Below are 14,320 nucleotides of genomic sequence, written 5' to 3'. Positions count from 1 at the left end.
GCGATACGAGCGCTACGACTGGCCAGTCGGCCAACCATAAAATATTAGAATTGTGCACAATTTTGCTGTACGATGCACATAATTCGAGTATTTGTCTGTTTGTCAGTGGTTATAGAATCCTCGCATTCCAAAATGCTTCATAGAAGTGCCTCCAATACGGTGTTATAATAGATTTACTACAAACTCTATAATTCGGACCATCGTATTGGCTCATAGAACATCGAGTCATGGAACAGAAATGCTTTGGAGAGTTGTACAGCATACAAAACTGTTAAGTCATATTGTTTACTAGTGTGAAAATCAAATTTGATTTGTTCATTCCTATCGTAGCATTACCACCCAAACAACTAGATCATTTTTTACGAATTTGTTCGAGGTGGATAGGAATGACCTAGGTAAAGTGTAACAGTTATGGCCATAGTGGTTCCCTATTTGGCCATATGATAAATTTCGAAATCATTCACATTTGGAATCTTTTTGAATAGTTTACCGTGACGGCATTTTAAATACCTCACAACTGAGACACAAAAAATAATTCAAAATTTGAAAACAATTAAATCAATACGTATAGCGAAATAGGGAACCATTACGTCCATCGCTGGTAGACCTACTCTATATCACCTTTTTAATATTGAACACCGTAAAAAACAGTTTGAGGGCACCATCATATTAACCATGAAATTTTAGTTTTAGTATGATATCGTGAGTCGTTATAAAGTCATGGAACATCGACACATGGAAGTTTCACTGTAAAAGCAAACCACAGAATCACATAAGGCTAATTTAAATTTGGCGGACTTTTTGAACCAGCAGAGCAAACGGCCGGCCGTTTGCTCTGCTGGTTCAAAAAGTCCGCCAAATTTAAATTAGCCTTATGTGATTCCGCCTTTCGTGTTTCCGCCTTTTGTGTTTCTGCCTTTCGTGATTCCGCCTTTTGTGCGTAGTCGCCTTTTGTTAGTTCTGCCTTTCGAAATTCCGCCTTATGTGTTTCCGCCTTTCGTGTTTCTGCCTAACGTAGGACACCCCCACTTATTTCTACTCAGTGAATCTACTAGTCATTTTCCTAAGAGTTCCTAAGTATTCTTAGCTAGCTTAATATAATGTGTCTAGCTAGCTAATAGTAAGAGTGGCTACGGATAATTCTGGTTAGCAAAAGGCAAACTGAACGTCACCAATAGTAGGGTCAGGCGGGGCAAGATGAGCACCCTAAGGATAAGCGCGATTTAAGCCTACTTAAACGTTATTATTTTGGTAAAATTGGTAACCATCCTTATCTTTTACATTATTACTTAGACCTCCAACCATTAAAAGTTTTAAAAAGTGATAAATAGTTTTCCAAATAACACGTTAAAAAATAGCTTTTTTATCATCGGTCAAAAAAACTGCGGGGCAAGATGGGCACCCCCATAAAAAGATGCAATTTACTAAAGAAAACTGTTATTTTTCAATGCTTGCAATATCCCAAGATAATATCTTTAATATCTGACAATATTTATCTTCAACTAGTTTAGTTTTTAAAACTTTTATCAGAAAATAAATAACTTTTCATAAATTGCTAAGATTTTACTTGAAAAAAAACGATTAAATTTGTTGTTTGTTTGTATATTTTTTAGAAAAATTGTTTTGTGCAAAGAAGATACCGTAAGTCAAGCTCACAGCTAAATGTGGTTCTATAATTTCACACTTTTACTTGATTTTGAACATGGTGCTCATCTTGCCCCAAGGGTGTAAATTTATTAATATAATCAAAACAATTAAAATATTTTTTAAATTTGATAAAAAGTTTTGCTCCTGATTATCTACAGAAGATTATTCTATAACTACCGTGGACGTACCATATTTGACGCGGTTAAGAAAATTCTAAATTCAAACTCTTGTCAAATCGTCTAAATCTATCCGATTTTGTTGAAATTTGAACTTATGCTAGCTCAACTATTATAAAATTAGGCAAAAATCAGTAAAAAATATTAAACGATTTTTTCTTCATGTTTGATTGACTTTTTGTGGAACACATTAGGTTCCTTAATTGACGCATCAATTCTTCAATGTGCCTAATTTGACGCACTATGTTCCTTATTTGACGCACTTACAAATAATTGCTAAAGTTTAAAATATAAAAGAGTTTCAGTATTCAATAGTTCAATTGAATGAAAAAAGCGTTTTAGAGAGGACATAAAAGTTAGAACCTTCGGAAAAAGTTTTGAATGACGTCATCCGGTAGTCACTTTTGCTATGCGTTTAGTTAGTGTAGAAAATAAAACCGGCGATTGAGTTCAATCTATAGGTAAGCATTATTGTTTAGTTTAATGTATTTTCGTCGTGATATCAAACCAGGGAAAATTTTGAAAACTACGTTGCGCTGGAACGGGGAAAGTAGTTGCTAAAATAAGGACAAATTGGTCAAAAACTAGAACAAAAACAACCGGTTCCAAAAATTACCGTTTGATAATCTTCGTTACTTATAACACGTGAACTACGCCTACTTGTCCCATCTTCTATGTCACCCTTATGGACCCCGGGACAAATATGCGTAGAACCAACGGCAGTATGGGCCTCGAAATAGATCGAGAACCATATATGGGTCATACATTAAGTACGTCATGTTATTAGGGGGAAGGAGGTGCTCTGCAAGATGTGACGAATCATACAAGTTTTTTGAAGGCTCCATATAAAAAGTGTGAAGTAGGGCGGATGGGCGGGGTTTTTGTAGAAAATAGTATGTTTTTGTGACACGTATCTCATGGACACCCCCATATTGTATAAATTATACGGAACAAACCATTGAACCTACACCTCACCTCCTGACGCATTTATTGAAGCTTCCTTGAAACATTAGGGGACGTCCATAAACCGCGATAAATTGTACAATTTTCAACCCCTCTCAACCTTGACCTCATTTATTTTATGAAAAGTGCGAATATTTTGTATGAATCGTTGCGTTTCCCTGAACCTCCTCCTCTTCCTAAAAACGTGACGTTATCTATGGATGATCCTTTACATGTGCTTACATAAAGCCTTGGGTTGTTCTGCGGACGGATTTTTTGAATGCAAGCCCCATAAATATTTATTTTCCTATTTTCGATTCAACAAAACATGCTGAACAAAATAGCAAATAATTAGGAACATTGTGTGCCTAACTTGACGCACAAGATTTTCATACAAAAATATGTCTTAAAGTTTAAAAGTAGAAAACTTTCGACGTCAATTCATGAATAAAAGAATATTACTGACTGTTGTTGATGATATTGATGTAAAACAGCACAATAATTTCACGAAAATTGATCAACAATAGTTAGCATATTCACTAAGGAATGAAAAAAATTGACGCACTTGTCGGATGCATTTTCAAATAAATTTTATTTTTTAACTATTATCAATGAAATATAAACTTTTTTCGATCGGAATTCATCAATAACATGTAAATAAAGATTAAGCAATACATTTTCGAGTGCTAGTCTGATCTAGAATTAATTTATGATAACATTAATTAGAAAATGCGTCAAGTTTGGACCCGCGTCAAATATGGTACGTTCACGGTATACGGCCAAAAACGAATGAATTAATTTGCTGACGCAACAAAAATATCACTTTTAAATTAACAAATCTTATATGAAAAGGTAAATTTTTGGACTTCTATGTACAGGGTGTCGACCCATTTTTGAAAATAAAATTCTCTGACTTTCCCTGACCTTCCAGTCGTTTTCCCGAAAAATTCCAGACCATGTTGATTTGTTTGTTTGGTAGAGTTTATGTTTTAGGTCGTATGAATAAACTGAGCAATAGTTTAAACTACACTGAAAACATTCTACAAGCTCGATCAATGTGTTTCTCACGTGAATTTTCACTAATTGTGAAACACAACAATCGATGGTGTAAGTCGGTATCAGCAATTCGAATTCAAAAGTAAAACACGTTAATTTACAAATTCTCGAAAAGTTTGCTGTCGAATTTATTAGCGATTCCTTCATTTGCTGATTTCAGGCACCCATTAAGGGCGCCCGGCTTCCTAAAAAATAACATGTCACGCTTGGATGGCAAATGTAAGCCCTTGTCATGTTAGGCAAACTAGTTGTTCTAGTGATTGATATCACAATTATAAAACACGTTGAAATTGTAAGTAAAAGCCTTTGCTATCGAACCAAAGTCAAACCATAACAGAATTACAAGTTTTACACGTTATTTCACCTTGCAATTTGACACGATAGATCCACTTTGAAAATAATATGGATCGAACGTGTAGATTATTTTCAGTTTATATATAATTTTATAATATATTATATATAATTTTATTCAAGATTATATATAATTTTATTCAAGTTGATATGATAAAACTGAGCACTTGGGTATGTACTTTTCAAACTTGATAATTCGTATTAATAAAGCGGTAAAAGCTGAGTAGAAGCTAAGTAAATTCTGAGTCATCTACTAATCATATTGAAATCTTCAAGCGCAAAAGTTACTTTTAAAATTGTAGGAATCGATGTATTCGGATATTGAACTACCTCAGATATAATTTCACAAGTTTCAGGCATAAAGGACAATTTTGGACACCTTCCGCAAGCTGAATATACCATTGTTCATACATAGGACGTCACTCTATTAAAATTATTACTATGCTTTTTTAATGGAAGAACTTTCTTCCTGAAATCGAACTACTTCTTTTTCAGGTAAAATTACAGTCATTGTCAAAGAACTTTCTTTGAAAATTTCATCAAGGAATTCAACCAAAAATTCTCAGAAATTCCAATTTAAATTCCTCAATGAATTTTTCCAAGTATTCCTCCAATACTTCTTTCTCCAGGAACTCCTCTAATATTTCTCCCAGAACCACCTCAAATGTTTTATCCAATGGCTTTAATATCACAAAGAATTATGTTTTAAGAACTCTTACGTTAGACCAAAGATTTTTAACTTGTTCAAGAATTTTATAATTACACCTCCAGTAGGTGAATTCTGGCGCGTATTTTTTTTGAAGAAAAGAAAATTTTCTTGCTGGAATTTTCTAATGGAAGGAAGTTTCTTCTCTTTGAAGAAATTGTTCACCGGAATTCACCTACAGGAATCTCTAAAAACTATTGAGAAATTTATTTCAGCAATTTTTTTATATAGGAATATTACAGAAATACTTTAAAAAAATGTTTAGGGATCACATAGACACTTTTTCCAAAATGTATTCATTTTTTTCTTAAAATTTTTCACCATGATTCTTGAGAGGTAATTAATGTTAGTTAATTTTTAGAATTCTGATGTGATTTTTTTAATTCCAACCGCAACCGTTTTTCCCAGAAATTTATCTAAATATTTTTAACGAAATGAATTCTGGAATTGAATAACGCGCCAATAATAAGTTTTCAGATGTTCGTTTTAATGTGTCGTGCCTGCAACAATCCTCGATTTAACTACACTAAGAATGAGTAATCAATGAGTATTTTCCAAGGCAAACATGGCAAACAATTAAAAAAAAATTAAATTTACCTTTTTATTCGAGCTTGATCTAGCCCATCTACGGGAAGATGTCCGACTAACCTTCCAAGTAATCACACAAACTATCAAAGGATTATCGAGCAGATTCCTTCAAATTAAATTCCTGAAAGTTCTGCTTCCAAGGATTTTATGGATTTACAAAGATATCTTCATCATTTTTGGAGAATTTCCTGTATATTCTCAGAACTAAAAACAAACTGGACATATCTGTAAGTAAGCTCCTGAATAAAATACTAAAGTAACGCTTGGAATTCACGATATTTTCATAAAACCCTAGAAAATTGAAATTGAAATAGATAGCAAAATGGACAAATATCAATATTGGAGAACTTTGCGGTATCATCTTCATTGTTTCCAGAAACGGCATGATAAAACATCCAGAAATTGTCTTGCAGATTTCTGCTCTTGAAATTTTGAGACACGGTTTTCATCTTCACCTAAATACGAGAATCTTCATTGGTTGTTTTCTATATTTCGTTTTATCAGTTTAACTTGGATATTTTGGGCAAACTTGTAAAGATTGGCATGATTTGATGAAGTGGATTCCATTTTTTCTTCGAGATTTTGAAGAAAAGACAATGATTTGATCTAGCAAACTTTAGAACTAAATTAATAATAAAAAAGCAAATTAATAATTAATAAAGCAAGCTACGCCAACTTTGAAGAAATTGCTCAGAGAGCACTGTTGATGCTTTTCATTTCAGAAAATTTTGGATTCTAAGAATAAGTATAGTTAGTAAAGTACCGCTCACTCTCATATGCATAAAAGCATCTTCTCAATCAACTTGTTTGATGTTGTAGTAATGAATATTTTTCCCTGACTTGTAGTGAAATTCCCTGACTTTCCCTGACTTTCCAGGTCAAAAATCGAATTCCCTGACATTCCCTGACTTTCCAGGTTTTTCCAGGTAGTCGACACCCTGATGTATTTTGGACAATATTTACGTTGTGCTGTTGATTTTTTAGCTGAAATTTATGGCCATCATATCAATTTAATGATATTCATCAGAACCCCAAATAATGTATTGCAGAAAATCGGTAGGAACGACACAAACTAGGGGTGCCCATCTTGCCCCGGGTGCTCATCTTGCCCCACATTCCCCTATTAATGTTCACTTCGTATAGATTAATTGTTTGAAATGGGCATCAATAGGGTCCTAAAGGCCTGTCCCAATTTTAATGCCAAACGTTTAAGTTTAGGCGAAAAACACATGTTTACTCAATTTTTTAATGTTTTTCTTTTGTTCAAGTCCAAAAAACATTTTTTTAGATTTTGTCACGCTCCTTGGCTTAAACTCAAATTTTGGGTGTATTTTGCTTTCCGTGTCCCTTCCGAAATGTCAGATAGGAACAACCCCAGTGTTAAAACTAAAAGCCCTGTGGTGTTTTTGTCGATTAAGCGAACGTCAAACATGATCAAAAGTGTCAAGGTTCATTTATGGACCCAATTTTTAATTTAAAGTTTAAATATGATGTAGTCGTTATTTGAGCGGGAAAAATTGCTAAAATAGTTGCAGTAACATGCTCTTTCGTGTCATTAAATAAAAACAAGATTTCATTAAACATTTTAGGACCCAATTCTATCAATGACGCAGAATGTCCGTTGGATTACATCCGAGATATTATTGCGTCTATGCCATATGAATTACGCGGCTTTAAGCAAAAAATGCCAAAATGTGATAGGGGAAGGGGTAGTAAAATGAACACCTTAAGGAAATCATCTCGTTTTTGATAGAAAAACGAGAAATTTGTATAGTTCTATCGCACAACATCAATAATAGGGATGTAATCTATAGCAGCGACATGGATTCAGACTAAAATAGCTAAATTTTCACATATTTTCATCGCTATCAAAAAGCGATGCAAATGTTCATTTTACCTGCACTCAGTGCCGTAGCGTGCGGTTGGCCAGGTTGGCACCCGCCAAGGGCGCCAGCCTTAAGGGGGCGCCAACACGCGTGACACAAATGATAAAGTTTGAAAATACATATTGAATTCAAACACAATCTCTATGAATCACAATATGGATCCTGAAAGAAATTTTCATGAAATACTGAGCATGAATCTAACATAGTATTTGACTGGATTCAACCAAAAAATTGTCGAGATTCTCAAATAATCATGGTCTTCTATATAAACTATGTGTGGTTATGATAGAACGCTTTGCGGTTCACCGACACTTTTGAACTTTTTAAACCATCTTGATGACATATTCAATCCAGGGTGTGGTTTTCTAAGAATTTAACTCCGGCCAAATCCGCACAGCATTCTGCGAATTATTCTTCCCAAATCAGTGGTACATTTTTAATAACACTTAAAAATATTGTACGCTAGCTGATAGCCATTTGATTTTACAAAAAAATGGAATCAGTAGGATTGATATACTCATTTTTGGTTTTCAGAAAGCTATAGATGACGTATCCCATTCCTTAAAAATTCATTTAAAATTACTTTTTTAAATGATACTTTATGAAAATGTCTTGGCCAAGACAACGTGAATTGAAAAAAAAAATTTTAGCACTATTTTTTTTTTATGAAAAATGATTTTTTTTATTTACGTTTTTAACACTTCAGTAGTCGTGCTGTTGTATTTTGTACAACACTGTTAAGAAAAGCTCGCAAGCCTTATACGGCAGCAGTGTGGTGAAAAGTGTAACACATAAGCGTATGGCTTTGGTTTTTTTTTCAAGGTTGTACTATTAGTGTCATATGATATAAATATCGGATAAAGAAGCTTTTATTTTGTTTAATCAATATTTTTAAAATGTTTAGAAGAATTTTTCTTCAAATAAACATTTTACTAAAAATGGCACCAAAAAATTGTTAGAACACCGATTTTTCATATTTGTTTCTTATTATATAAATTGTAATATTCTTGGGAATTTTTCAAATAACATTTAGGATAAATAGCAAAATATAGCATAGACTAAAAACACTCCAATTATTGCACATCCATAAGGAATACACGGGTTGTTCAATAATTGGCAGGTTTTTAGTCTGTGCAATAGTTGGCAATCTGCCCTAATAGATAAAAGAATTTCCGTTTTGTCCTGCAGGAATTAACTCAATAATCAAATATGTTCTAAATTTCTAGCATCCTACGATTCTTTTCTAATGAATTCTAATGATATAGTTCACGTTAACTCTCACCATGTTAAATAGATGTGTACAGTTTTGATTGAGAGGCGCTTAAATGGAAGTTCGCCAAGGGCGCCATGAACCCACGCTACGGCTCTGCCTGCACTATGTGGGTAAAATGAACAGCGGTTGGTGGTAAAACGAACACCATGCCAAAAACGTGTGCAAAACAAATATTTCTAAAAAAAATTATTGCCTCTCCGAAAATACATCCATTAATGATTGTAACCCATTCAAAAAGAATTCTAAAGGTATCAGATTTGACATCATATCATAACGATATTCACCTCACTAAAAACCTCAAGTCTTCCGAGCTAAAAGTTACGTCAGGTCTAATTTTCAAGCGTGGTTTTCTAAAATCTTAGTTTTTGTTGATATTTTTACTGCAATTGACCTACGTATCAACGCGAACACTCAGATTTATGCTCTAAATCGTCCGTGCGTGATAAAAAATCATCGAAATTCGTTTTTTCTCGGTAAAAGGCACGGTGTTCATTTTACCACCCCTGTTCATTTTTCCACCACTTCCCCTACCACCACTACAGGTTACGCCTTTGGTTTCCATCATATGGGCTAATGGATTATGCCCTCCCATTGCGGCAAGGTCGCATAACCAAGGGGAGGGTTACAGCTAATAACGTGCATATAGCAGTTATTACTGAAACATATTTAAAACCTGGTTCCAAACTAAAAAAACATCCTAACTTTTTTGTTTATCGTAATGATTGTCTTGATGGGGCATGTGGGGGAGTTGCAATCATTATTCATAGGCGTATAAAACATCAACTGTTTTCGTCATTTGAAACTAAAAATTTTGAAACTTAAGGTGTTTCAGTTGAAACACAGCTTGATAAATATACTTTCATAGCTGCCTATTTGCCTTTTCAATGCTCTGGACAGCAAGTAAATTTGCTCCAAACTGACTTGCGAAAATTGACTCGCAATAAGTCAAAATGTTTTGTCATTGGTGACTTTAATGCCAAACATCGGTCATGGAATAATTCTCAAAGTAATTCCAACGGCAGAATTTTATTTGATGAGTGCTCTTCAGGATATTTCTCAATTCAATACCCTGATAGCCCTACATGTTTTTCTTCTTCTAGAAATCCATCTACGATTGATTTGGTTTTAACCGACTCTAGTCATCTTTGTAGCCAACTGGTTACTCATGCTGATTTCGATTCTGATCATGTCCCTGTTACATTTCAAATATCCCAAGAAGCGATTCTCAATCCTATCAGCTCCACTTTCAATTATTTTCGAGCCGACTGGAATATATATGAAACATTTATTGACTCTAATCTTGATGTTAATATTCCTTTACAAACAAAACTTGATATTGACAATGCTCTTGAAACTTTAACAAATTCCATTGTTGAAGCCAGGAGCATTGCAATTACAAAATGTGAAGTAAAATTTGAATCCGTGATTATAGACGATGATCTTAAACTCTTGATCCGTCTTAAAAACGTAAGGCAGGATTTGCAGAAAGAAATCAAAAAACGTTTTTCACAATTAAAAAACGAAAATATTGAAAATAAAATTTCTCAATTGGACCCTGGCTCTAAGCCCTTTTGAAAATTATCTAAAATTTTGAAAAAACCTCAGCAGCCAATACCGGCATTGAAACAGGAAAACAAATCATTACTAACTTGAAGTTTGAAAGCGCGCACAATTTTAATTTAGGACTTACTAGTCCAATTGAAAATCAAGTTACTCAGGATTTCGAAAATATTCTCAATCAAGAGAACGTTTTCGAAAATTCCTGGGAGACTGATTTGAACGAAGTGAGAACTATTATTAAAAAATCAAAAAATATGAAAGCTCCTGGCAAAGATGGAATTTTGTACATCCTCATCAAGAAACTTCCAGAAAGTAGCTTATCATTCTTAGTTGATATATTTCACAAATGTTTTCGATTAGCATATTTTCCTGACAATTGGACAAAGGTTTTTTTTGTTAGTAGCGATAGGGGTAGTACTAGGACTTTTAATCTGCCCTAAGCTCCTGCCCAACATTTGCTTTTATAAGCCTCTATTACATTCATCACACAGACGTTCCTAAGCAATGTTGCTCAAATGGTCACTGTGTACCCCAGCAGCAATCAACCCTTGCCGTAGTTTTGCAGTTTAGTATTCCAGACTAAAACTATGATAATACTTGAATTGCTACTAAAGTGGTTGAAGTGGAGAACGAAATAGTTTTATTGAAAGGTCCTCATTCTCCATTTCATTTCATCAGTCACTGTCACATAATTACCACACTTTTGGTGTCGTCACTTTTGTAATACACATGATGTATGTATATTTTCCATTATATCACTTCACTTTCACAGCTACAATTTTTTATCAAAATTACCTCACACTACTTTCATAATAATTCATTATTTACCATCTAACCATCATAACTAAATAATTAAAAAAATAATCAAACTACGATTTAGCACTACGATCAATAAGGTTACAGTAGAAAAATAAAATCACTTTGATAAATTTTACTGCACTCACTGTCATTATGAACACTCTTTTCATGAATGTGTGAAGAACTAGGCAATAGTTTTTATATTCAGAGAAATGATTGCAGATTGTATTATAACTATCAATAATCTAGTAGCATAGACAAACAGACGTACTACTGAGGGTTCTCTTCATTAATCATTATTAGGACTCTCACAATCACCAATTTTAAAACGACGAATGCAACGCACAATTACACCAAACAGATATTCTTATGTTGTCTTATAAAACGATTGATTACACGTTAGCTTTGAAACTTAACTACCATTACTGATTAGTACAAAAGATGCTACAGCTCGTGTAAATCGAACTGAAGCATCAACAACCAGCACTGGTTTATAAGTAACTACTAAGCCCTGGCGGTCCCTCCGTTCAAAGAAGACCTGATAATATGCCGAACATATTACCAGATCTTCCGCCTGAATGCAGCCGTTTCATGAAAATCATGAACCGTTAGAGGTGTGCCAAAGTATTGGGAAGGTGATATGTTTCACAGACGGGTATTATTATGGTGCACCTTCTACTTTGCAACCGTCAAACCCTGTGATCGTGGCCAGGGATTAGCATATTTTCCTATATATTAAAACCAGACAAAAATCCTGCAGAAGCTTTTAGTTATCGTCCAATCAGTTTGCTTTCCTCCATCAGTAAACTTTTCGAAAAGGTTATTTTGAACATAATGATGGTCCACATCAACGAAAGTTTAATTTTTGCCAATGAACAGTTCGGATTTCGCCATGGACATTCGACCACTCATCAACTTTTACGTGTAACAAATTTGATTCGTTCCAACAAATCTAAAGGCTATTCTACTGGTCTTGCTCTTCTAGACATAGATTTTTTAATTCAAAAATATCTGTCAAATCGTACACTTCAGGTTAATTATCAGAACTCCAGTTCTGAAAGACTTCCTGTAAGAGCTAGTGTATCTCAAGGCAGCATTTTGGGGGCCAATGTTATACAATATTCTCACATCTGACTAACCTGAGTTACCTCAGGGATGTGAGTCACCTCAAAAATCCTTGTTTGCGGATGACACAGGCCTCTCCGCCAAAGGACGAAGTCTGCGTGTCATCTGTAGTCGATTGCAAAAAAGTTTGGATATTTTCATACTTGCAAAAATGGAAGATTTCTCCTAATGCTGTCAAAACTCAACTAATAATATCCCCACATAAACTACATACTAATACTAACCGACAAAAAAATGTTGAAAAAATGATTTCAAAAACAATCATTTTCAAAGGTTCGCGGGGTATTTGTAATACTTGAAAGGAAGCCGCATCTTCAAAAAGGTTGTAAACCACTGTTTTAGAGAGTTGAATTATAATGGAATATTTTTTTCAAAAGAAACCTACTATCAGCCCTGATTCATTAATATCTCAAAAAAGTATTTAAAAACTTTTGTAAGGACAACACAAACAAAGGGAGCTCATCTTACCCCACCTACCCCTACAATTACCTTTTTGATAATCTCCCGGCTAGCAAACTTGGAATCCATCGTATTCTTCACCAGCAGCTTCTCGATCGGGGCCAGCACCGCCTTGAACTTCTTGTACAGCCCTTCCACAACCTCGTACCGGATCACCGGGAAGTTGCTGATCACCTCAATATGCGGCTGCTGGTGCAGATTCCCACCGGGGCCATTGCTGGCCACTGGTGCCGTCCCCGATGACGATTCCAACACCTTGGTCGTCAGCGAGTGCTCAATCAAACCGGTCACGATCGACAGCAGCGTGAGGTCCGGTTCCTCAACCCGGTTGGTCAGCTGCTGCCGGAACAGTTTCAGGACATCCGGAATGGTCCGCAGCGGGAACAGCTTGATCACGTCGTCGCAGAACTCCGGCATCGTGGAGCGGTTCTTTCTGGCGCGGGCTAAACCCGGAAGCAATTTCCCCGGTCGATGCGTTTTGGGTCCGGGTCCGGTTTCTCGGAGCAATTGTGCAACAAATTTCGGGCCACAATTTACGCAAAATTTTGCCACTTTTTTTCTCACTTACGTCGCCGCAAAATTTTCTTCATTTGACGTTTCTCGCGTAACAATTCAAAAGGGCCAATCCTCAGATCGTTGACTCTGAGAAAATTCGATTTGAATATTATTCACCACATTTTCAATTCCTATTTTTCAGAATTCAAATCAATCAATGTAATTTCTTGCTAGTTGAGTGACGATTTACTATTACTACACGCTAATAATTGATTTTATTCTGAAAACTGACAAAAATGTGGAAAAAATGATGAGTTTAAATGCTTGGCCCATTTTCGATTTTCATCAAGGCATGGGCCTTTTTTATTAGCCAAAATAGAATTTTATTAGCGTGCTTGGCCCAAGGCTAGGCCTTTTCGGTTTTCAATGAATGAGCAAGAGAGAGTCATTGGCCTCTCACCATGCTAAGGCCAATGACAGTTTGCGAAATTTTCCGATTGTAGGCCCTCTTGATGGAGCGAGAACCAATCATTGGCCTTTTCGAGCGGGGGCCAATGAATGATTTGGAAAAAAGCGGTTATTGGCCGTTTTGAAAACCGAGTTTATAACGGTAAGATTTATGATTATGTTGACAATGTTTGCACAGTTTGTGGGTGTTGGGAGATGCTATCGAATGGTATCAAAACCCGATTTGTTTACAATTTGATTATTGGCCCTTTAGAATTGTTACGCGAGGTTTCTTGTGATTCACCTTTGTTTTCTTTTTCTCCGCTTCGGCTTGCGTGCACTTTTTTTCTGTTTGCAGTTTGCCTTTTTGCGCATTTTGCAAAACGATAGAGCCGCAGGGGTGTGGCGGAGTCGAGTAGTTTGGACTATGGGAAAATATGAATAAACATAATATTACGGTTGTTCAGAAAATTTTCCGTTTTGCGGTAGCCGCTGAGTTCTACCGCAGCTGTCAAAGTTCTACCGCAGGCTTCGAAATCATTCTATCATTGAAGCAAACAATTCAATCATAGTATGCTTGAAAGAGTAAAGGCCCAAACGCAATGATAGCGGAACGGCAACGGAATGCGGAACCGGTTCGCCAGCATGAATCACATCATCTCGACTGAGCTATCAACGAATGAAAGTGAACCAATACTGAGTCTACTTGCATGCTATAGTTCATCCTGGTGAACCGGTTCCGCTTTCCGTTGCCGTTCCGCTTTCATTGCGTTTGGGCCTTAAGCGCTATGAAAAACACCAACAAACAACA

General features: G+C 35.4%; 1 protein-coding gene across 1 annotated transcript in view; it reads right to left on the bottom strand.

The window, feature by feature from the left end:
- The window catches only part of LOC5566912 (menin), a 35,097-nt gene extending 21,939 nt beyond the window's left edge, over positions 1-13,158 (bottom strand). The window contains exon 1 of the mRNA XM_021846037.1: positions 12,598-13,158. Within this exon, the coding sequence (XP_021701729.1) occupies positions 12,598-12,984 (387 nt within the window). The 5' untranslated portion in view covers positions 12,985-13,158. The remainder of the gene's footprint in view (positions 1-12,597) is intronic.
- Positions 13,159-14,320: the final 1,162 nt, after the last annotated feature.

This window comes from Aedes aegypti, chromosome 2 (genome assembly GCF_002204515.2).
Source record: "Aedes aegypti strain LVP_AGWG chromosome 2, AaegL5.0 Primary Assembly, whole genome shotgun sequence".
Taxonomy (NCBI): domain Eukaryota; kingdom Metazoa; phylum Arthropoda; class Insecta; order Diptera; family Culicidae; genus Aedes; species Aedes aegypti.
Note: the sequence above shows the minus strand (reverse complement) of the source record. Positions and strands in the feature narration are given on the sequence as shown.